Source organism: Otolemur garnettii, unplaced genomic scaffold (genome assembly GCF_000181295.1).
Source record: "Otolemur garnettii isolate 467f Iridium unplaced genomic scaffold, OtoGar3 scaffold00007, whole genome shotgun sequence".
Taxonomy (NCBI): Eukaryota; Metazoa; Chordata; class Mammalia; order Primates; family Galagidae; genus Otolemur; species Otolemur garnettii.
Window position 1 is genome coordinate 21,734,658 of NW_003852402.1, and position 23,310 is coordinate 21,757,967.

Below are 23,310 nucleotides of genomic sequence, written 5' to 3' on the forward strand. Positions count from 1 at the left end.
CAGGAGTTGGAGGTTGCTGTGAGCTGTAATGCCACGGCACTCTACCCAGGGGGACAGCTTGAGGCTCTGTCTCAAAAAAAACAAAACAAAAAAAACAAAAAAACAAAAAACCAAGAAATAAGAGGCTGATAGAACTGAAAGAATCTCTCAGAGGAGGGCTGCCTGAACTCTTCCATGGGTATGCTGGTAAACCTCCTGTGACATGGATCACCCTAAAGGAAAACACAGAGTATACATCACAGAGGCCAAAATCCATTTACCTGAATTCATAACTGAGAATGTTCCCAGCATGCGCAAAAAGCTAGCTACATTCTACAAAGTAAAAGTCTACCCAGAAAAGGTTCCTAGATGCCCTGGAGTAATCTATACAAAAATGGATTATCCTCAGTCAGCAAAGAGAGATCAAAGATCCAAAAGCATCAGCATCAAGAGAGTTCACCTTACTTAGAAGTCACCTCATAACATTAGTAAATCTTCTTCTCCAGAAATTCTAACAAACAAGTGTGTTCAGAACAGGGACATTTCAAGAAAATTTACTCAGTACACAGATATGATTCCATACTGTGAACTTCAGAGAAAGGTATAACAGAAAGACGACAAGGTCTCCAGAAATCATAAACACATTCAACTGTATCAAAGAAAAGATGCATGAAAATGACAGGTAAAACACAACTCTAAGTGAAAATCAGGAGAAAAACCAAGTAGTTTCTATCTACATAGAAAGATAAATGTATTGAGAACCAAATGGATGGATGCTATAGGAGAACACTTTCAGAGGAAGGCTTTACATTGTTTCCAGGGCAGTTAAAAAAATATGGCAAGTGAAATGAAGGAAAAAAAAGTCCCAAGAAAAGCAACAAGGACCATCCAGGAGCAGTAGCTGAAACAAGCACCAAAGGTTAACCTGTCCAGAACAGATTATGAAGGTATAGGGGCTAGAACTGAGGTTCTCAACCTGTGGGTTGCGACTCCTTTGTAACACTTCAGCATTAAGAGGGTTGAGAACCACTGGGCTAAAAGAAACTGGAAAGAAAAGAAGGTGACTGAACGATGGAAGGTGAAGAACCTTAGAGGGGATCCGGTCAGGATGAGATTCCCACAATTTATACTATACTGTTGTGCTCCAGCTGAGAGTAACAAGATGAAAACAGAGGTAAAGGGCAAATTCTAGTAGCTCTGCATTTGGTAAACAGCACTAGACAAGGCATCTTAGAAGGCTGCTATCAGACTAAGAGGACAACAGCCTGAGCCGAAGCAAATACCGTAGAACAGAGGGGACAACAGCCTGAAGACCAGAACATCCAAGACAGGGTGGACTTGCAACCCAAGTAAGGAACATCAATAAATAGGAGACTGGAGTGACAGCAGACACAGGAATAATAAAGTGGAATTAGGGTCTCACTGAAGTAAAATGAAGAATTTATTTAAGAAAGAATTTAGTTTTTTTAGGACTCTAAATTTCAGAAGCTGAATAAGCTTTTTCCCTAATTTACAGTGTGGCACTGTTTGCATGTGACAATAACATAAAAGGTAAAATTAATAAACGATAGATAAAAGTAGGACCTTTACAAACCTGATCCCACAGATCTTGCTATGGTTTGAATATGTCCCCTAAAGCTCATAAGTTGGAAACTTAATCCCCAATACAACAGTTTTCAGAGGTGGGAACTTTATAGTAATCCATTCTGCCCTCATGAATGAATTATTTCTGTTATCTCAAGAGTGAGTTAGTGATAGTGGGAGGGAGTGCCTGACGAAAGGATCAGTTCAACCCCCTCAGGCCCCCCTTCCTTCCCTCAGCCACGCCTTCCCACCCAGGTGCTTAAAATTTAAGAATTCAAATTATAAGCACTTTAAGCACCGGGTTGTAAACTATTCATAAACAATCTTCTGACAAGCAATTACAGTCATTTTAAATGTGCTCCTGGAAAGTGAAGAGGCTCTTTCTGTAGAAATGCGAAAAAAAATAGAGACCTACTCCTATAACCATATTATAAGATGTGCCATAAATTACAACCCATTTTAAAATGTACAAAAAAGCATACCTTTAACGTTCCATCAGCTGAACAACTAGCCAAAAGCTTATCATCTGGTGAAAATCTGCAGTGATTGACTGAATTTGTGTGGCCAAACATGGTATTTCGACATTCTTTTTGATTCAAATCCCAGAGCTATTTGTGAAAGACAAAAAAAATAAATAAATAACTAGTACTGAATGGGGAAAAGTCAGAAATCATGTAAAGTTCTTCCAGTTCTCCCATTTACATGTGTTCAGTTACAGGATAATGTTCAATTCACAGTAACACAAAGTTATCAAACATAAACTTGTGGTTAACAAGTAATAGAGCAGCCCTTAGATCAGTATCTAAATCTACTTAGAGACTCAGAGGCCCACTTAGCTCTTTAATCTGAGCACTAAATAACTATCAGTTATTAATAACAGTTGCTTATTTCAGTTGAGTGGTTTAGATTTATTATTATCTTACTCCATTACAATAAGCTATAAGTAACATGTAATATAAGTTGTCCTCATTTTTTTTTAAATGCTAGATTATCCAACCCTAAAAATGGTCATTTCTAAGGTTCCCCAATGCAACCCTTAAATCTTCCAACCAAACTAAAAGCTATTAATGCTCTAAAAACCTCTTCAAAACAATTCAAAGAGGCTGTGAGTATAAATACATTTAGCAAGAAATAATAATATAAGGGGTTAGAAGAACAAGTCAAATAACCACCTCTAGGAAGCAACCAACCAAATGCAGAATGTGGCACAGTCCACAGGACAAATGACTCAGCTTCTCTAAACAACACCTCCTCTCCTCCCATGCTACCTGTCCTCTCATGAAGAAGGCCCCACTTCAACCACAGAGAATTTCTGTGCAATTTTTCTTTTGGAGGAAAATGAATAAAAGTTATGTTCCTGAAGAGGGAGGTAGGGAGGATAATTTTCAATAACCATTTAAATACTTTCTAATTTTTTTTTTCCAAGACAAGAGTCTCACTTTCTTGGCCCTAAAAGAGTACCATGGCATCATAGCTCACAGCAACCTCAAATTCTTGGGCACAAGTGATCTTGCCTCAGCCTCCCAAGTAGCTGGGGTTACAAGTGCCCAACACAATGCCCAGCTATTTTTACAGGTGGTGTCTCACTCTTGCTCAGGCTGGTCTCTAACTCCTGAGCTCAGGCGATCCATCCACCTCAGCCTCCTGGAGTGTTAGGATTAGAAGGCATGAGCCATGGTGCCTAGCAACTTTCTAAAAATTTTTAAATAATTTATTTAAATGTCAAAACATAGAGTTTATTAGGTTTTCTGAACTGAAACGTTTTTATCCACTCCTACCATTGCAAAGATGGGAGTGACATCAATGAAAAAAGGTTCACATAAAACCAAAAACTTACCCAAAAGAAATTAGCATATTTTTCTGCAACTCTGAAAATTTAATCTAGCTGTCTTCATCCATTTAAGAGAAAAAAATACAAATAATCTTTTATAATTTATAATTACAAACACTGTCAAGCACATATAGAATGGGTTCTCTATTTTTGGTTTTAGTATTTTTTTTTTCCCTACCGTCACCTTTTTCCACCTCCTCTTTCTGATAACAGAATCTCTCTTTTGAATCAAGCTCTATTTAGGATTCTAGTGGAGGCAACCTCACCTCCTTTGTCTCACCTCCACGTAGCTGAACTTGAGGCCTCTGGACAACCCAGGGATCATACTCGGGTTACCTAGCTAAGAGCATATAACCCACACTGGGTCCATTAGTCTTCTATAAACCTAGATCTGTGAGATCTGGAGAAGAACAGGTTTCTCTTCCTCTGTGATTATGACCTGTAAGACTCCTGTAGGCCTCGAGCTAAGGGTAGCCATGTTTCCTGCCACACAGAGAAAATCTGCCTGAACTAACGGAGTACGGCACAGCCTGAGATGGAGAGGATGTTAGAGCCCAGTTTAAGCATCTGAATTCAGCTATGTTTGAACCTATGCTTCCTCAAAACTCTTCAGTTACATGAGCTAACTATATACACAGAGGGTGCCAAAAACATATATACATTTTTTTTACACATACATGTGTTTATTTGGTTTCTACCTTTTGCCTTCACAAAATTAAAAAGGCTTAAAATTTAATAACAATAACAATGTTTAAGATAAGGACTAGAAACAAAAACCTCATAAAGAATGAACGAAGATAAATACATTCAGAAAAGAAATCAGATGATTGCTGCAATGAAATATTGAGCAATAATAATAATGCAAAAAAAAGTAACATTCACATTGTCAGATAAGAGTATGTCTATTGAGTATGTCAATGCTTTGACTCTGAGGTTCAGTATAGAGTCATCAGTTAATATGTTCTTATTACTTTTTCCCCAAAGTCTCAAAAAATAGACAACTAATATTTATAAATAAAAATAAAAGATAATTTCAAAAAACAGATCATGCCAAATCTTGTAGACAACAGAAAAAGAAGAAATACTTCAAAATCATTCTACCTCATTCGGATACACCTGATATTAAAAAAGTATGTACATTTTAAAACAGGAAAAACTGACTTAAAATTATAATACTCAAGTCATGTTTGACTCCTGCAATTACAAGGGGTATTCAACCTGACTTGTATCAGTATACATTTTGTGATCAGAATACATTCAGTGTTACAATTACAATTTTAATATGGTTTTTTCCTTTCTTAAAATGTGTACACATTTTTTGTACCCTCTATTTATGCTATATATTAATATATGTGTATAGATACATACACACTTTTTTTGCTTAAGCTAATATGAAAGTTTCTATCACTACAACAAAAAAGGCCTGATAATGCATGGGAGTATCAGAGGAGATATCCTGATGTATCTGTCAAATTTATCTGCATAATTCTCAACATCCACACTTACTTTGAGAAATGAGTCACTTGACCCAGTGGCCAAGAGAAGATGATGACTGTTGTTGGTGAAATGGCAGCAGGTGACCTGCTCTGAGTGCTCATCATATGTATGCACTAGTTCCCCAGTCACAGAATTCCAAATCTAAAGAGAATGGAGAAAATAACATGTACAAATATTCATTTTTTTCAAAGGGCAAAGCAATGGTAAGTTACTTTGCAAATGCTCTCTCCTATCACGGCAGATTTCCCCAAACTGACATAATGTTAATGAATACCTCCCCTTCTCTAAAACACTGCAATACTTGCTTTGATTTTTTTTAATTGCTTGGAAATAAGTCTACACATGTCTTTCTATAGCATAACTGGAACCTCTTGAAAAATGACAATCCTCAAAGACAAGATTGCACATGTTCATATGAATGACAGTAGGCAGAGATTTTCTATAACAGACTTCAAATCAAAGGGGTAAGTCTCAGACCTGACTCTACCACTTCTCATCTATGTGTCCCTCATCAAGTCCTTAACTTACCTGCATCTCAGTTCCCTCTTCTAAAAAATAGGGATTCTTATACCTGTCCTACACAATTCAAGGGACCAAAGGAGATAATGAACATGGTAAGTATTTACAGACTTCAAGGTACCACGCAAAGACTTCAAAGTCTGATGGAAACCCAGCTTTCCTGCTGTTAGTTGATGTGAGCTTGGGCAAGTGACTTCACCTCTGAACCTGTGCCCTCTTCTGTAAATGGGATCAATACTCACTTTACAAGTTTTAGTGAGAAATTGATAATGCAATATAAGAAAGTGTGTTCAAGCCTTTCACAGTGTTAAGTTCTCAGTACAAATTAATCATCATTTTAGTTACCATATAAGACAACTAAGCAGTCCATTCAAACAAAGAAATAAGTTACCTAATGGATCTCCACTGGGGGAAGTTTACTTTTTAGAGGCTCTCCTCATCCAGACCATTCCTTTGTATTTTATCAAAGCACTTATTAGAATCCCCAGAGGTCCAGAGAGTTTATCTTATTTGGAAGGTCTTTAATGGCTATCACTGCCTTTTGCTTTATATTTTCAGTTCTTAGAAAACAGAAACTCAGCATTATTTCCTTTTACTTTTTGTAGCTCTGACTTTGGAACTGCCCAGAGCGACCAACTCCAAATCTGACTCAGTAGAAGACACGGAGAGAATTAACTATTGGCTGTCAAGGCACTTGGTCCAAATTATCACGTAGATTTTTCCAAGGTCTCAATTTAGTCTGCACATTTCATAGCCCTCTTCAAGTGGAAGAGAATTCCAGGAAAACACTCAAGCCAACTTTTTTTTTTTTTGCAGTTTTTGGCTGGGGTCGTGTTTGAACCCGCCACCTCCAATATATGGGGCTGGTGCCATACTCCTTTGAGCCACAGGCACCACCCTCAAGCCAACTTTCTTGCCCACCCCACCTGACCAGATTCAGTACTCTACATCCCTTTTGAAAAAAGCCTGAAGTGAGGTCCCCCCATAGCAGTGATAAAACATCAGTTTCTCTTAAGTTCTATATCAGTATAAATTTTCTAGCTAAAAACCAAAGTTAGGGACAAAAGACCAGAAAGAATAATTAACAAAGATAAAAATTACCCTCTGATTATTTTTTTCTGTTTAGTTTGTTCATCCATCTGGCTTTGCACTGAATATATAAGCCAGTTCATAAAGGTAAAAAAGGAAAAACATCTGGACTGCATTTCACAAATTATATCTTTTACAACAGGAATCTAATCTCAGACAATAATTTTGTGCAGCAACACTTCAAATCACAAGGCACTCAAAGACTTCAATTGATACTTAACTCACAGACCTACCTGTTAATGGCAGGCAATTTCATTAACTGTCAATTGCTTTTCCCTGCTGCCTACTAAATACAACCTACTTGTTTTTGCTAGTGCTTAAAAATAAAGAATTTTCCAATCGTGTTAATTTACAATGGACCAAGTTAGCAGACCAACAGGCAAGAGTCCTATAATCCTACCCATTCTGGTCTCTCTGTTACGGAAGAAGAAGATGAATTTTGTGGTGATTATAACTCATGAGGAAAATATTTTTTTACCTTCACTTTTTTATCCACTGAGCAAGTTGCTATAAATCTGTCATCCATAGAGAATGCACAACAAAGCACTTCATCCTCATGAGCCTTGATTTCTAGAAGTTTCTCTCCTGTTTCAAACTTGAACACCTGCACAAGCAACAATAAAACTGTATTACTACAAACCACTTAACTGTAGGCCATCACTTCATAAAAATTTTTCTTTAGAAGATCATAATCACTGTTATTTTGCAAAAGAGAAATGAACCTTGGCAAAATCACTCCAAAAATCAGAATTTTTATCAGAATTTGTATGTCTTAATGTAAATAAACAACCATACATTGTTAAATGTAAATATGAATAAAAAGAAATGGCAGAGTATAGCTTCAGTTCTTGAGACTATTTTGGCAAATTCTTTCTTTTTCCTTTTTTTTTTTTTTTGTTGTTGTTGTTGTTGAGACAGTTCCACCCTGTGCCCTGAGCAGAGTTCAGTGGTGTCAGTGCAACCTCAGACTTCGGCTGCAGGCATCCTGCTGCCTCAGCCTCTGAAGCTGCTGGGATTACAGTGGGAGTACAGGCAGTCGCCGTGGAGACCGGCTGGGTTTTTCCATTTTTTTCATGAGTCGGGGTCTCACTTTCACTCAGGCGAGTCTCAAACTCCTGAGCTCAGGCAATCCTCCCTCCTCAGTTTCCCACAGTGCTGGGATTACAGGCATGAGCCACCACACCCAGCTATTTTGGCAAATTCTTAACAATCAAATAGAAAATATTTCATTCAATATGCTTTTTTTCTTGGAATCAAAAGCCAAAGTTAAAATCAGTAATAAAGTACACATATAGAAATAAGATGTGCAGTCATAATCTTGCAAAGAGTAAGTATATTAATATAAAAATTATTAATTTGACCCTATTCTCTTCACAATCAAAAAGTAGAGTGCAAATGTAAAGAAAAGCACTCATTCCCCTTTGCTGAAAACAAATAAGAACATAAAGGAAATTCTTTAAAACACCTTAAGGAAATAGTCTAGTCCAATTCCTACTCACAGTCAGAAATTTATGCCTAAGACTTTAATAAAATAGGTATTTTACTTAATCACTGTTTTTTAATCTGAGCTCGATTCCCTGTGTTATAAAGTCTTTATGTCTTTTACCAATTAGCTGGCAATCGATGGCAGGGAATTGACTGTCACAGTAAAAGGTACTTCTTTGCCACCTGGCAAGTTTAGAATATTGAAAACACATAACTGTATCTTTAAAATCTCCAGATAAACTTTCTTTTAAAAAAAAAATTTACTCAAATTAATATGAGGGTACCACATTTAGGTTACACTGTTCTCACTTCTAGGGCCAAGTTCCATTTGTAGAAGTGAGGACCTAGGGTGTGTGTGATACACCCTCACAATGTGACCTCAGGTGAGATCCCGCCTCGTGCCCTCCCTCCTTCTGCCACACATCCTGCCCTCTGATATCTCTAGATAAACTTTCCATAAAATGTTCAAGAGATTGGGATTTCTCTGCTATTTCTAAGTTGCAATTTCCTTGAATTTTAGGATTTAAACCTATTCTAATCTGCACAGAACTGGGTACATTTCTCTTTCAATTTTTCTCAAAAATGTAGGTTTTACCTGCAAGGTTTTATCAGCTCCACAAGAAGCTATCCTCTGACCATCCTGAGAGAAGCAGGCATGGTAAACAGCATCTGTATGGGGGCGGACAACTAGGCGGGAGAGATTCTTGATGTTTTTTTTGTTTCTAAATACAGGGGGAAATGAACAGAAATCCAATAAATAAAAGTAAAAGTAATAATTTTTTTCAGTAATAAACTGTCTTGTAACATGGTTACATTCCCAGAAATGCAAAATTCTTAAAATTCAATTACTAATATGCAAATGACAGCATAAATCACCTGAAGAAAAAAATACATAAAAAAGTAACATTTTTAGAAGTGCTAACCCACATCGAGCAAACTGTCATGTGTTACAAATGTCAGTGAGCTGCAAGAGATTTAGTTAATCAAATACATGTCACTTTCTATTTTCCTTTAATATATTAATAACATGTGCAGATAAATCATCATGTAAAGGTATCTTCAAAAAATCTCTTTGAAAATGAAAGATATCACAGCAAAATGACGCTCATTTCCTAACTAAAGTATGATACTACACCTGCCACTCTGATGATGCACCTTTTTTTTGAGGCCACCCTAGCTTCAGAATGATGATGTGCTTTTAAACTGCTCTTCACTAACTATGATTATTCAGAGAAAAAAGGATAAAGCAATGTTATTTTCTTTGTATCTTAATCAAATAAATACCAACTATTTCACTCCTATAAATGTTATATTATTGCTCATGAATAAAAAGGTAAAGGAATGACTGTAATGTGTACTTAAAACACAAGGAGATGTCTCGGCACCTGTGGTTCAAGTGGCTAAGGCGCCAGCCACATACACCTAAGGTGGTGGGTTCAAATCCAGCCCGGGCCCGCCAAAAAACAACAATGACGGCTACAACCAAAAAATATCTGGGTGTTGTGGCGGGCGCCTGTGGTCCCAGCTCCTTGGGAGGCGGAGGCAGGAGACTCGCTTGAGCTCAAGAGTTGGAGGTTGCTGTGAGCTATGATGCCACAGCACTCTACCCAGGGGGACAGCTTGAGGCTATGTCTCAAAAAAAAAAAACAAGGAGAATTAGCATAGTGTCAGAATTTCATGAAGTACATACATACACCCCAGTCACTTAGAGAACAAGTCAGTATGTTAAATGCTCTTGTGCTCATTTTAAGAGTCAAAGGTTAGCAGTCAGACAAAACTAAAGGGCAACCTCACTTCTACTACTTTACTGTGTGGGTAAAGCAAATAACAAGTTTCCATTTCTTCACATATAAAATGGAAGTTATGATAGCTACTCTCAACAGCACCTGAAACATAAAGACGCCACTGTTACTCTTTAAAAAATTAACCACACATAAGACAAACCAAATGATAACCTCAATGCTCCCTTTTTTATCAAAAAAAAAAAAAAAAGCAAAAAACAGTAACAGTGAACACAAAGGTAAATCAGAGTTAGATCCCACCTAGAAAGTATCATACTTTACTAGACGTGATAAACAAGTATAGTTACCCTTTGGTACCTATGAGGGAAATCTAGTTAGTCAAGACCCACTGCACCAAAATCTCCGAATACTCAAGTGTCTTATGTAAAATGCCATAGTATTTGCATATAACTACTACATCCTCCCATATATAATAGTTTAAATTACCTCTACATTACGTGTAATACCTAATGCAATGTAAATGCTATGTAACTATAACTAGTTACTATATTGTTTAAGGAATAATATGTGGAATCTAACTATATTGTTTAGGGAATAATACATGGAAAAAATCTGTACATGTTCAATATTGACACAACCGTCCACTTTTCTCCCTAATATTGTATTTTTGACCCATGGTTAGTGGAATCCATGGATACAGAACCCACGGACATGGAGGACCAAGTGTATAAAAACCAAAGTGATGAGAATCCAGAACAGATAAGTTACTATTACACTTAAGAGTTTTGTTTTTTTGGGTTTTTTTGTTTTTGGTCGGGGCTGGGTTTGAACCTGCCACCTCCAGTAGGGCCAGTGCCCTACTCCTTTGAGCCACAGGCACTGCCCAAGATGATAAGATTTTTATTTGGTCTCAATCAAGTCCCCCAAAGCTCAGATAGTGACCTTCGCAATGATTGGCATGTAGTTGATGGCCAAAAAATATTAAATAACAAAGGAATAAGTGCACAAGTATTTTGAAAACTGAAACTCAACGAAACGTAAGCTTATGCTAGCCTGACCCTTTCCATAGAAAACAGAAGAAAAAAGTTTCTAGTACTGAAACAAAGCTTTCTTTGAACATGGCCTTACCCTAGTTAAAAAAACACACCTATAATGATTAAACATTCTGTAAGAGAAAGTTCCAGTGGAAATGCAATTGATACAACAGGAGAAAATAATTATCAGAAAAAATAGTAATAAAAACTCAATTCATAAAGAGAACAAGAACTAAACCTATGCCCATTTGATCAGACCAAGTATTTTAGTCACTAACTGAAACATGAATTCATTCAATCTTCAGCAAATTTCTACTGAATACCAACTAAACGGACCAGGCAAAATGCTAAATGCTATCCTTAGTAACAGTAACTAATAACCACCGGGCACTTTCTGTGAACTAGGTCCTGCTGCAGTCACTCTATGTATGTGCGCTTGTATAGTAGAACCTCCCTAGGTAACCACCTCCTCATACTGACCACCTCAAGCTGACCTAATTTTTATACCAGAACATGCACCACATGAATGTAACAATACATTCCCATAGTTCCTTATGTTGACCACCTCCGTAAGTTGTCCAGTTTGTTATAGCTCCTTGAGTGGTCAACTTACAGAGGTACTACTGTAAATTCACACACATTCATTTAACCCTCACAACAATGCTATGAAATAGTACTATTAGGCAAGAAATGTTGAATAATTTTCCCTTAATGATACATAACTAATAAAATAGCAGAGCTGGGATTCAAACTCAGTCTACAGCTAGAGTCTGTTATTCCAAACCATACTATATACAGAACATATGGACTAGTATGAGAGAAAAACAAGTAGACTGAAAATCCCCATAAAGCATGACAAATGCTAAGAATAAGATCTAACCTAGCTTTAGTAAGGTTAGAGGCTGCTTCCCAAAGACAATGAAACCTTTACTTCCCAGGAAAGTGTTCAAGAAAGGGAAGTGAGGGATGGTAAGTCTTTGACATTTCATTTTCCATGCCTGTTACTTTAAAATAAATATAAATATAAAACTGGCAGAGCACTGGCCCATGCCTGTAATCCTAGTACTCTGGGAGGCCAGGGCAGGTGGATTGGTAGACCAGGCTGAGTCAAGAAAAAAAGAAAAATAGACTAATCAGCTGGGTATCGTGGTGCACACCTGTAGTCCCAGCTACTCAGGAGGCTGACCCAAGAGGATGGCTTGAGCTCCGGGGTTTGAGGATGCTGTGAGTTATGATGCCAGGCACTCTAGCCTGGGGCAACAGAGTGAGACTAAAAGTGAAGTAAAAATATATATAAAACAAAAATTAAATTTTAACTAAAAAAAAAATTTAACTCTCTTAGATACCCCTTCCTTCAAGCAACCCTCCCTGAATTCTTCACTTACCCAAGTTAATTAATTATCAGCTCTACCTCTATTTTATACACATTTCTGTTGTGGCACTCATCATATTATAGTATAATTATTTGCTTAATCTTCTTTCTTCACTACTAGATTGCAGACTCACAGGGGGAACGCCTTAGCACCTAGTACTACTGCTTAGCTCGTAAGAGAAACTCAAATGTTTTTTGAACTAAACTGAATCAAAAGACTCACTTATGGCAACCTGATTCATCGGAAAAGAGGACCCAGGGCCATAAAGTTGACAGACGCCAACCTGGAGTTCAATGTAGATATAAATTATACATGTGGAAAGACAACCATTCCCATTTATTATTAACATTTCAAGCAGTCTGAGAAGCATGGCATATGGAAAGAGCATAGAAAATAAAGCCAGACAGACCCAGAGCTTAAACCTCATTGAGCAAGCCACAATATCTCTGTGCCCCAATTCTCTCATCTGTACAATACAGCAATTAATATTTACCTTATAAGGCTGTTTTGAAGATTAAACAGAATTACACGTGATTATACAGTATTAAAGGCATTAAAGAGATAGTAGTTTTATACTTTCCATTTCACAAACTGATAAGACTACAGTAAGAGCAAAAGTGAGCAGGCTCCTTTCAGAGACAGAGGAATCAGGACTCAGTGTTGTTTAATTAGGGCTATGTGCAAAGCAAAGGACAAATTACTTTATAGCCATGATCTCATTTAAACCCTCTTAATAAAAGTATTTGCCTCAAAGGATTATCTCCATTTTATATATGAGAGAGTAACTAGCAACTTGTTGAAAACCACAAAATTATTAGGTTTCAGAATTGAAGCTCAAACCCAGGTCTGTGGCTTCAAAGCCTAGGCTCTTTCCATGATATTAGCTGACACTAAGTCAAGCATTTGGTATTAATATATTTAGGATGACACGTCAAAATGCCTTGCAGGCATCTATTTCTATAGACTCTTTGAAAATACAATAGTTTTCTCCAATGCTTACTTCTCTGGAACTTTTCAATAAGAATGCTTATTAAAAGTTCCAGCCCTTTCCAAAGTAGTTAAATCTTCCTGGAGTGAACTTGTTCACTACCTGAAAAATAATGACATAGTTAGTGCTGTGCTCCCTTTGGTTTCTCTCCCAACCTACTTACATCCATTCCAGGTAAAGCTTTCCGTTATCGACCTCCTGCTTGGCCTGCAGCTTAGCTTGCTGATAAACCTCAGAAGTTTCAGGTTCACAGAGACCCAGCTGTACAATATTAGGAAATGGCTGCCGTCCAAGAAGGTGTCCATTTAAAGATAAAAACTCTTGAAAATTCTCACAGACCGCACAATCCTATGAATAAACTGAAATCTCTTAGAAATACAATCAGAGCCAAGATCTGACATTTTTCTGTTTCTATGATCTTGTCACTTCAAAGGCTTAAATGAAATACACTCTATATGAACTAAAAATGAGCAGCCAACCATTAGGTAACAAATATATAGTGATTCTCTTCTGGCTTTTAAACATAGGATAAGAATCTCATCATCAAACACATTTCTTAACACATTCTTTTTTTAAAAAAACCACTGAACCCCAATCCTACCTACATTGCCAGTAGGCTAGGAAGCAAATTAATTAGAATAATCAAAGGTTAAAGCACGGAAATTATCTCTTCACCCCTTCTTTTCTGCTCATCTCTACCATTAAACCTACAATTAAATGTCAAAATGAGATGTCCTTTAAGTACTAATTTTTCATATTAATATGTACCTTTTTATCCAATATATGCCTGTATTCCATAAATTCATGAATCAGATGAGCAGGGCCCACGAGTTCTGTTTTTGCTTTAATCCAATCCAAAGAAAACATTAAAGCACAAAGTTCCTTTAAAAAAAAATAAGATCCAGCAGCATTGTTAAAGAGATCAAGAAATTGTTAAGTATAACATCATTATCCTAATACCACTGAGAGAGAAACTTAGCAGATACTTTAAAGGACACAAAAGAAGCTAGGAAACAATAACCCCTCAATGATTTCCAAGAAACATAAAATGGATGGGGAGAGGAAGGGGAGGGGAGGGGAGGGGAGAGAGGAGGGTGGGGGAGGGAGGGTGATTGGTGGGATCACGCCTACGGTTCATCTTATAAGGGTACATGTGAATCTCTCTAATTGTAGAATATAAACATCTTAACATAATAACTAAGAAAAAGATATGAAGGCTATGTTAATCAGTTGGATGAAAGTATTTCAAACTGTATACTGAAACAGTACACTGTACCCCATGATAGTATTAATGTACATTGCTATGATTTAATAAAAAAAAAAAAAAAAAGATTTGCTGGAAAATGACCCAAATCAAAACATATGTTTTTAATCCCCAACAAATAAAGTATGGTTTCCAAATACAAAAAAAAAAAAGAAAAACATAAAATGGGCTTCACACCTTATGTCAAAATAAATTTCAGTTGAGTTAAAAATTTAAATATAAAAAAGAAAACCTTAAAAAATACTAAAAAATACAGGTAAATATCTTTGTAATCCTGGGGTGAAGGAAATATTTATAAAACATGACACCAAGCAAAATACAAAAAAAAAAAAAAAAGGAACATTTAATTACATAAAAATTCAAATCTTGACTATAGTTTGAAGCAATATAAATTAAAGATAAAAAATAAACCTGGATGAGGGCTTGCTATTCTCTACAGATAATTCTAAGAAAGCAATTTAAAAGAAAAAAAAAACACCCCAATAAAAAAATAGATAAAAGCAAAGGAAGAAAGCCAATTCACAAAATACAAAGTACATATGGCCAAACTCTTACCAGTATTTACAGTGAAGCAAAAATTTACCATTTTTATAATCAGATTTCTAAAGAGTAAAGGAGTAACAAGAAGATTAGCAGGAATAAGGGGAAATGAACATTCCCCTCCACCTCTGGTAATGACGTAGGACAGAGCACCCTTCTGGAGGGCAGGTGGGCAATCTGTCTCGACATTTAAACTGTACACACCGTGGGACACAGAAATTCCACTTATAAAAATGTATCCTAAGAAAATAACTGGATAAGTGTGCTTAGACAATCTAATTATTCATCAACCATCTAGCCAATCAAAACGTAACTATACAATGAAATAGCATGAAGCTTTAAAAATCATGTCACTCTATGTAAATGACATGAAAAGATGGGTATTAAATATAATGAAGGGGTAAAGTGATAATATAATTAAATATAAAGTGATAAATATAAATAAATACAAATATAAAGTGATAAAGTGGTAAAGTGATATATATATATATATATAAAGGCTATTTCTATTGTCTCACTTGGTTTTAAAGAATAAGTGTTTTTTTGTTTGTTTGTGTGTTTGTTTTGTAGCGACAGAGCCTCACTTTATCGCCCTCAGTAAAGTGCCGTAGCGTCACAGCTCACAGCAACCTCCAACTCCAGGGCTCAGGTGATTCTCTTGACTCAGCCTCCCGAGTAGCTGGGACTACAGGTGAAGAATAAGTGTTTTTTATTTAAGCAACAAAATGATGTAGAAAAAACTACACACAAAAGCATTAGCAAAGGTTATGATCTTTTCTTCTTTCCAGTTTTTTTCTAAAATTTTCTAATAAAAATAAACCATTATCTTAAAAATCACACAAAATAAAAGGCTAAAGAAGAAGAAACTGAATCCTGCCAGGCTATCATACATACCCAAAACATTAACGAGATGCACTAACGCAGTAATTCCAACTCCAGGAATTTTCCAAGGAAACAATACAGGTACAAAGATGAACAAGAAGGCTACTCCTAACACTAGAAGGGCAAAAACCCAAAAACAATCTAAATGTTCAATAGTCAGAGCTCAGGTAAGTAAATTAGGGCAAAGACGTTTACTGAAATACCATCATTCTGATGTACCATCATAATTCACTGGGTGAGCAAAACAACAAATAAAAATGTACCATTTTTGTAACTCTTAGTTACATAGAAAAATGACTGAAATTACATATGCTTTCCTAAAATGATAACATTTTGAGTAGATGACTGGTAGTCATGACTTCAAATGCAATCTAGCATTAAGGATTTTCCATTTTATCTTTCATCCATATTCTCCCTACAATTCCAGATTCATAGATTTGCCTGTTTGATATTTCTCCCTTGCGTCTTAATAGGTATATCACACCAAGTATACTCAAAATGAGCTCCTCTGCCTCCCCTTTCGCTGTGGGAAAAAAATTTGTTCTCCCTGACTTCCCCATTTCAGTTCAGCCTCATTCTTTCCATTGCACAAGCTTTTTCAATCTTCTCTCAAGATTCATCAAGAAACCATGATGATTCTACTCCTGTATCATCACTTTTTTTCTCCTTTCACTCTCTGTCCTTACTCTGAGTCTTAACTACCCGGGACATATGATAAATCTGTGTACTGTCTGTTTTCCCCCCGAGTATCAGCTCGATGACAGAAGCTCTGTGCCTCTGCTATATTCTTCTTTTCTCTGCTATATTCTGTTAATGAAGAATAATACCAGTCCATAACGATTACTCAATAAATATTCAGTGAATGAATAAATATACTTTCCCATCCTCCATGTCCTCTCAAAGCTTAAAAAAGAAATCCATGCTGCCCATAAAGGAAAGTTCCTGGTAAGAAGAGAGCCAACTTTGAAGGGGCTCATTTACTACAGTTGCTGAGGTACCTTTGTGAGTCACTGCAGGTAAAAATGGTAAAAACCGGAAATAAGTTTTTATCAGCAATATATATGGAAAAAGGAAAGTGAGATAAAAGAAAAGAATTTCTAAATGGGCTGTCTTACTTTGTGCATATTGGCACTGGCCATGTGATATGCCAGGAAGTTGTACCAATACATGCAGTCCTCCTGATCTGGTGAAAGAGTATGTGGCTGATGATACCTCTGAAACTGAGTGATCATCTTCTTATGTAGATCCTGAAATCCAGATCAAACATTTCAGAAGACAGAAACAATTTCATAAAACTGCATCAGAATCTTCCCACAAAATAATAACTTTACAGTAGAGAAACTGGGCAGATAGCACTTTAACCAAATTACCAACGTTAACACCATCCATAACAAAACCCATCAACACCAAGAACTCCAGACTGTGTTCTCAGTATGATGCAGAGAGCACATCATTTCTGCGGTATTCTTGCTAAATATGGATAACCTCGACACAGTCAGGAGAAAACAGGCTGCAAAATTAGGGTACACTGTGCAAATAATTGGCCAGTACTATCCAAAATGACATGGCCACGGAAGACAAAGACTGAGGAATTCTACAGATTTGAGACAAAGAGAAGTGACAACTAGGGGAACAAGACAATCAAATGCAATATGGGATCCTGAATTGGCCTGGACCACAAAAAAACAAACCAGGATTAGTTAACAGTATTATGTCGATGTTAATTCTCTGGCTTTGATACTGGTATTGTGATTAATATATAAAGTGTTAGCCCTTCATTTAGGGCAACTAAGTGAAGGGTTTATGCATAGAAACTATCTGTACTGTTCCATAACTCTTCTAGAAGTCTAAAATCATTTCAAAAGAAAAAATTAATGAAAAAAGTCTGTGCCGAGATGCAAGTACCTGAAGCTGACTGCGATTCTTCTCTGTAAGGAAATCTACTTGAAGATCATGTAAATAATAATGAAATGACTTTCCATTCCGATCACAAAATAAGAGAGATTTATTAACAAACTCCTGCAGTATGTCTTCAACTTCTTCTGTTTCCAGGTCCCAGAGAATACATAACACCTAGGAATCATTGTGAGCATTAGTACACACAAAGTACAATGACTGAGAGTACAGACGAGTCACTACCATAAAAAAATACATACACTGTAAAGACCTGGATAAGAATATTGCCATTTCATAAGCGGCAGCCCAACTATTCCTTAAGATAGAAAAGAGAAAGTCAGGTGCTTCTCCAACTTTACTAGAACTGCTGAGAAATAGGCACCACAGAGCCCTTGACAAAGCCTGAGAGACAGGGACTTAAACACCCTGCACCCACCGCCTCCGTCCCACAGGTCTCATCCTTCCAACGTCCTCTGTACAGTATCCTCTGCATCGTATCTATCAAAGTTGACCTGCCAAAAATACCCAGGGATGAGAAGTGCTGGTTCACCTATTACCTTTGTAGGGACCTTCACATCCTTCTGAAGGATGGAAAGGTCTGTGTAATAATCTTTGATGTCTTCTCTGAGCATTTCCACACTTATAGACATGGCTTCATCCAGAGCCTCATAATCGTAAGATGAAGATTTCCTTATTCTCTTAAATTGCTTATTCTGAAGCTGTCTGAGGTAGTAGTCCCAGCGGTTGGGAAAATCACGTAAAAGGGCACCAATTAAAGACACTACAAGGGGAGAACCTAAAAACATAACAATAAAGAAGAGCCATTGTATTAATACCATCTTATTTTAAACATCACCAGTAAGAATCAACTTAGAAGCAATTCCCCCTGCACAGGACCTAAAGCCTTAAAATATTTGTAACTCTTGGGTTCCTTTCTAGCTGTATATTCATTTCATTTAAGGATATTCATCACCTAATTATTTACAATAGTGAAAAATCTTAAACAATCTAAAAAATGTCCACGAACAGAAAACTGATTGATTAAATTAAGGTTCTGGGTCTGACAATTAAGTCTGTGAACTCATCCCACAAAAAGTGCTACATAGCTCTGATATTGCCGAATATCACTATAGTCACCTTCAAAGCACTCCCCTTGGCCTTTGGTGACCTTAGTGATATTTAGCACTGAGGTATGGAGCACTTTATCTAGGATGAGTTAGCAAATGTAATTGTCAGACTATCATACCATGACAGCTCTGATGGCCATTCAAAAAAGGAAGTCCCAAGACTACTCTGAGGAGCTGGTTAGGTGCTGGTGCTGGCGTGTCCCTTCCCACGGGCAGTACCTTGAGGGAGACCACAGTGACGTTCAGCAGGAAGGGATGTGGCACTTTTCTAGGATGAGTTCACAAACTTTTCAGACCTCATATATCGTAATACTATGCTATGAAATTTTTTTCAAAAGATATTTAACATAGAAAATGCTCAAGACACATAAAAAAGACAAAATTCAGAACTATGCATGGGGGGCAGCACTTGTGGCTCAAAGGAGTAGGGCACCAGCCCCATATGCCAGCAGTGGTGGGTTCAAACCCAGCCCCAGCCAAAAACTGCCAAAAAAAAAAAAAAAACTACATATGGGATTATAATCTCAAGCTTTTTTAAGTTTAAAAGACTGGAAGAAGTACTCTCATGCTGGCAACAATTATCAGATTATGGATAATCTCTGTCTTTATAGTTTCTGACATTCATAAATGTTTCAAAATGGATACATATCACCTTCATTATGACTACAAATCAAGTATTTTTTCTAATTTTTTTAAAAAACAAACTCAATTTGATGGAAGTGTTTCGGATTGTGTGTGAAAACCCCACACTGTACCCCAGAAGTGCATTAATGTACATAGTTACCATTCAATAAAAAAATAAAATAAAATAAACTCAAAACATGAGTGTAGTGGCTCACACCTGTAATCCAAACACTGAGAGGCTGAGGCAGATGGACTGCCTGAGCTCAGTAGTTCAACACCAGCCTGAGAGAGAATGAGACCTCATCTCTAAAAAATAGCCGGGCATTATGGCAGTCACCTGTAGTCCCAGCTAGTTGGGAGGCTGAGGCAAGAGGATCACTTGAGCCCACGAGTTTGAGGTTGCTGTGAGCTATGATGCCACAGCATTCTACCATGGGGGACAAAGTGAGACTCCATCTCAAAAACAAAACAAAACAAAAAAGGAAGACAACACCAGTTTTTACTTAATATATTAAAACATTATTTTTATAAAATCCCAACCAAAAAAATTTTTAAATCTGACTGTCACTGTATTTTTACTCTTTGACAGCAGAGGTCATGTCTTTATCTCACCCCTCTCACTAATGCAGTCTCTAACATAACATGGGTACACTTTAAATGTTATTTTAATGAATGAATGAATATCATAACATCATGAACCCATTTAAGGTTATCAGAGAAAAACCTAAAATACTAAATATCCTTATTATCATATTCATTAGTTTAATTTGTAAAAGAATCAATATTCCTATAATCCCCTCATAAATAAAATAAATAACCATACCTTTGCATTCTTTTATAATACTATGAGCTTGTTCTGGCAAATCTGCTTTCTTCACATTAAGAAAAAGGGATAAAATTTCAAGGCCTTTCTCTTTTCCTAAGCTACTCTCCACAGGGACTACATATTTGGGGCCTGCAACAAAAATCACAAGACAAAGTGAGTAATTTAGTATGCACACATTTCAATGTAACTGAATTAAATATAAAGGTACTAAAAAAGTAAATTAATAATCCTCACCCATTACTGAATCTATAACACTCTTGTCTCTGGTTGTAAGAAGAATCTGACACTGATTATCAAAAGCTTTCAACACCCAAGGATCCCAAACATCATCCAAGATCAACAGAGACCTAATAAAAACAATAATAATAATAAATCATTACTGATTCTTATTTTAAGTTTCCTTTAAAAAAGACAATTCTGGCCAGGTGCAGTGGCTCACACCTTTAATCCTAACACTCTAGGAGGCTAAGGCCAGTGGATAACCTGAGCTCAAGAGTTCGAGCTCAAACTTAAGTTCAAGCAAGACGCAGTCTCTAAAAATAGCCAGGAGTTGTGACAAGCTACTCAGGAGGCTGAGGTAAGAGGATCACTTGAGCCCAAGAGTTTGCGGTTGTTGTGAGCTATGATGCCACAGCACCATACCAGAGGCAACAAAGTGAGACTCTGCCTCAAAAAAATAAAATAAAAAAGATAATTCCGGTTGGCCACAGTGGCTCATGCCTGTAATCCTCGCACTCTGGGGGACCAAGGCAGGAGGAATGCTTACGGTCAGCAGTTTAACACCAGCCTGAGCAAGAGCAAGACCTCACCACTGCAAAAAATAGAAAAATTAGCCAGGTGTGATGGCACATGCTTGTAGTTTCAGCTACTTCGTAGACAGAAACAAAAGGATTCCTCGAGCCCAGGAGTTAGATGTTGTAGTGGAGCTATGCTAATGCCACTGCACTCCAGGCAAATGACAGAGTGAGAACCTGTCTCCAAAAAAAAAAAAAAAAACTACCAGTATCTTTCAAAATCTACCAAACAGACTCGGTACCCTTAGCTCAGTAGTTAAGGGTACCAGCCATATACACCTGAGGTGATGGGTTCGAACTGGGCCCAGGTCTTCTAAACAACAATATCTGCAACCAAAAAATAGCCAGGCATTGTGGGAGGCACGTGTAGTCCCAGCTGCTTGGGAAGCTGAGGCAAGAGAATAGCTTAAGCCCAAGAATTGAAGGTTGCTGTGAGCTGTGACTCCATGGCACTCTACTGAGGGCAACATAACAAAACTCTGAATCAAAAAAAAAAAAAAAACCTACCAAACAAAATAAAAAAGAAACAATAGTTGGGCTAGTTTATGATTCTTCCTCTTTTATTTATTCCTTTCTCAATATGCTGATTAAAATAAAGAGAAAAAAATTAGAGACTTTCCCTTTCTGAAACCCCCAAATCAGAACATATTAAAATGAAAGGTCCTACAAAGAGGACTATGTATACTATATAAGGATTAGAAATTCATTAGCTCAGGCATCGCTGACTGAGTATATAAAGAACTATCCACATGATGTATAGTTAGTTATTCAGACTAAAGCCAAAGTTGAACTGGGTTTAGGTTAGCATTAGAATGAGTCATATAACAGTAACAATCTGAGACTACTTTTTCCTATAAAACCAGCAATTTGATATGTTCTCACTCAATAGAATATACAACTAAGTTTAATACTTTACATTTGGCATACTACTAGAGTTTTTCATCTTTGTTAATTATAATAACAAAGAATCTCCATGCCAATTCCTGATTGATCTCTGTAAAAACTTTTCTAAATTCACCAGAACAAATGGGGGAAAAATACAATATAATGAAAACCTAAAGGCAGCTGGGCTTGGTGGCTCATGCCTATAATCTCAACCCTTTGGAAGGCAGAGGCAGAAGGATTGCTTGAGGCTAGGAGTTTGAGACCAGCCTGGGCAACACGATGAAACCATGTCTCTACAAAAAACTAAAAACATAGCCAGGCATTGCAGCAATCACCTGTGGTCCCAACTACATGAAAGGCTAAGACAGGAGGATCACATGAGACCAGGAGTTCAAGACTATAGTGAACTATGATCATATCACTCTATTTCAGCCTGGGCAACAGAGTGAGACCCTGACTCAAGTGAAAATATATATATACATACCTGATGGCGTAATTATACACTAGCATTAAGACATAATTTTGTACACCACAAAAAAATACTCTAGGTCCATATACAGGTTGAAAAATTGCAAAAGCATAAACCTAATAATGCTAAGAAATAAAATCCTGGCTTTATAACCCAAGATCTGATACACATGAGGGCAGGTGTAATATTTTCCTAAATAGAAGTTACCTTTATTATTGCAAAAAAAAAAGGAAAGTAGGAATAGGGAAAAGTTATTGAGCAATTAAAGAGAAAATGGTTAGTGGTTTCAATTCTGTTTCCTCCAGGGAAATGGCTATCAGTGGCCAAGGGAAGAAGAAGATAGCAAGAGGAATCTGGAGGAGCAAGAAGTGAGCCATGCCCTCTGCAATGAGTGTGCATCAGAATCACCTAGCAGGCTTTTCAAATAAAATACCCTTTTCAACCTATACTCTCATGTTTGAGAATCACTACCATATTCGGCCACTATTACATATGAAAGTACACTGCATCCTCAGGTACATGAAGATGTTAAAAAAAGCTCAAACCCACTACCTAATTCTCGCTCAACATAATGTAACCTCCCCAAGGTATGGATTCATTCATCTTTGTATTTGCAGCACTTGACCGAGAACCTGGCAGAACACTCAATGTTAGTTAAATGAACAACAACAACAAAAAAAAAAAAATGGCTGCTAGGTCACAGAAATTAAATTATTGACTGAATCCCAGGTTTTATATATACTCCTAACACAAACAGCAACTAAACTGCTATCTCCATTTTGTCTAACAAAAACTGTGAAACAGAGGCCAGGTAAAGTAGCTCACACCTGTAATCCTGTAAAACTCTGGGAGGCCAAGGCAGGTGGATCACTTGAGCTCAGG

The 23,310-nt window shown here is 36.9% G+C and overlaps 1 protein-coding gene across 1 annotated transcript in view; it reads right to left on the minus strand.

The window, feature by feature from the left end:
• Positions 1-23,310, minus strand: part of APAF1 (apoptotic peptidase activating factor 1) — a 73,179-nt gene that overhangs the window by 34,049 nt on the left and 15,820 nt on the right. Inside the window, exons 6-16 of the mRNA XM_003783326.3 lie at positions 20,515-20,627; positions 20,278-20,409; positions 18,261-18,499; positions 17,713-17,880; positions 16,923-17,054; positions 13,890-14,003; positions 13,285-13,469; positions 8,580-8,706; positions 6,978-7,103; positions 4,901-5,032; positions 2,046-2,171 (exon numbers count right to left, since the gene is read on the minus strand). Of these exons, the coding sequence (XP_003783374.1) occupies positions 2,046-2,171; positions 4,901-5,032; positions 6,978-7,103; positions 8,580-8,706; positions 13,285-13,469; positions 13,890-14,003; positions 16,923-17,054; positions 17,713-17,880; positions 18,261-18,499; positions 20,278-20,409; positions 20,515-20,627 (1,594 nt within the window). The remainder of the gene's footprint in view (positions 1-2,045; positions 2,172-4,900; positions 5,033-6,977; positions 7,104-8,579; positions 8,707-13,284; positions 13,470-13,889; positions 14,004-16,922; positions 17,055-17,712; positions 17,881-18,260; positions 18,500-20,277; positions 20,410-20,514; positions 20,628-23,310) is intronic.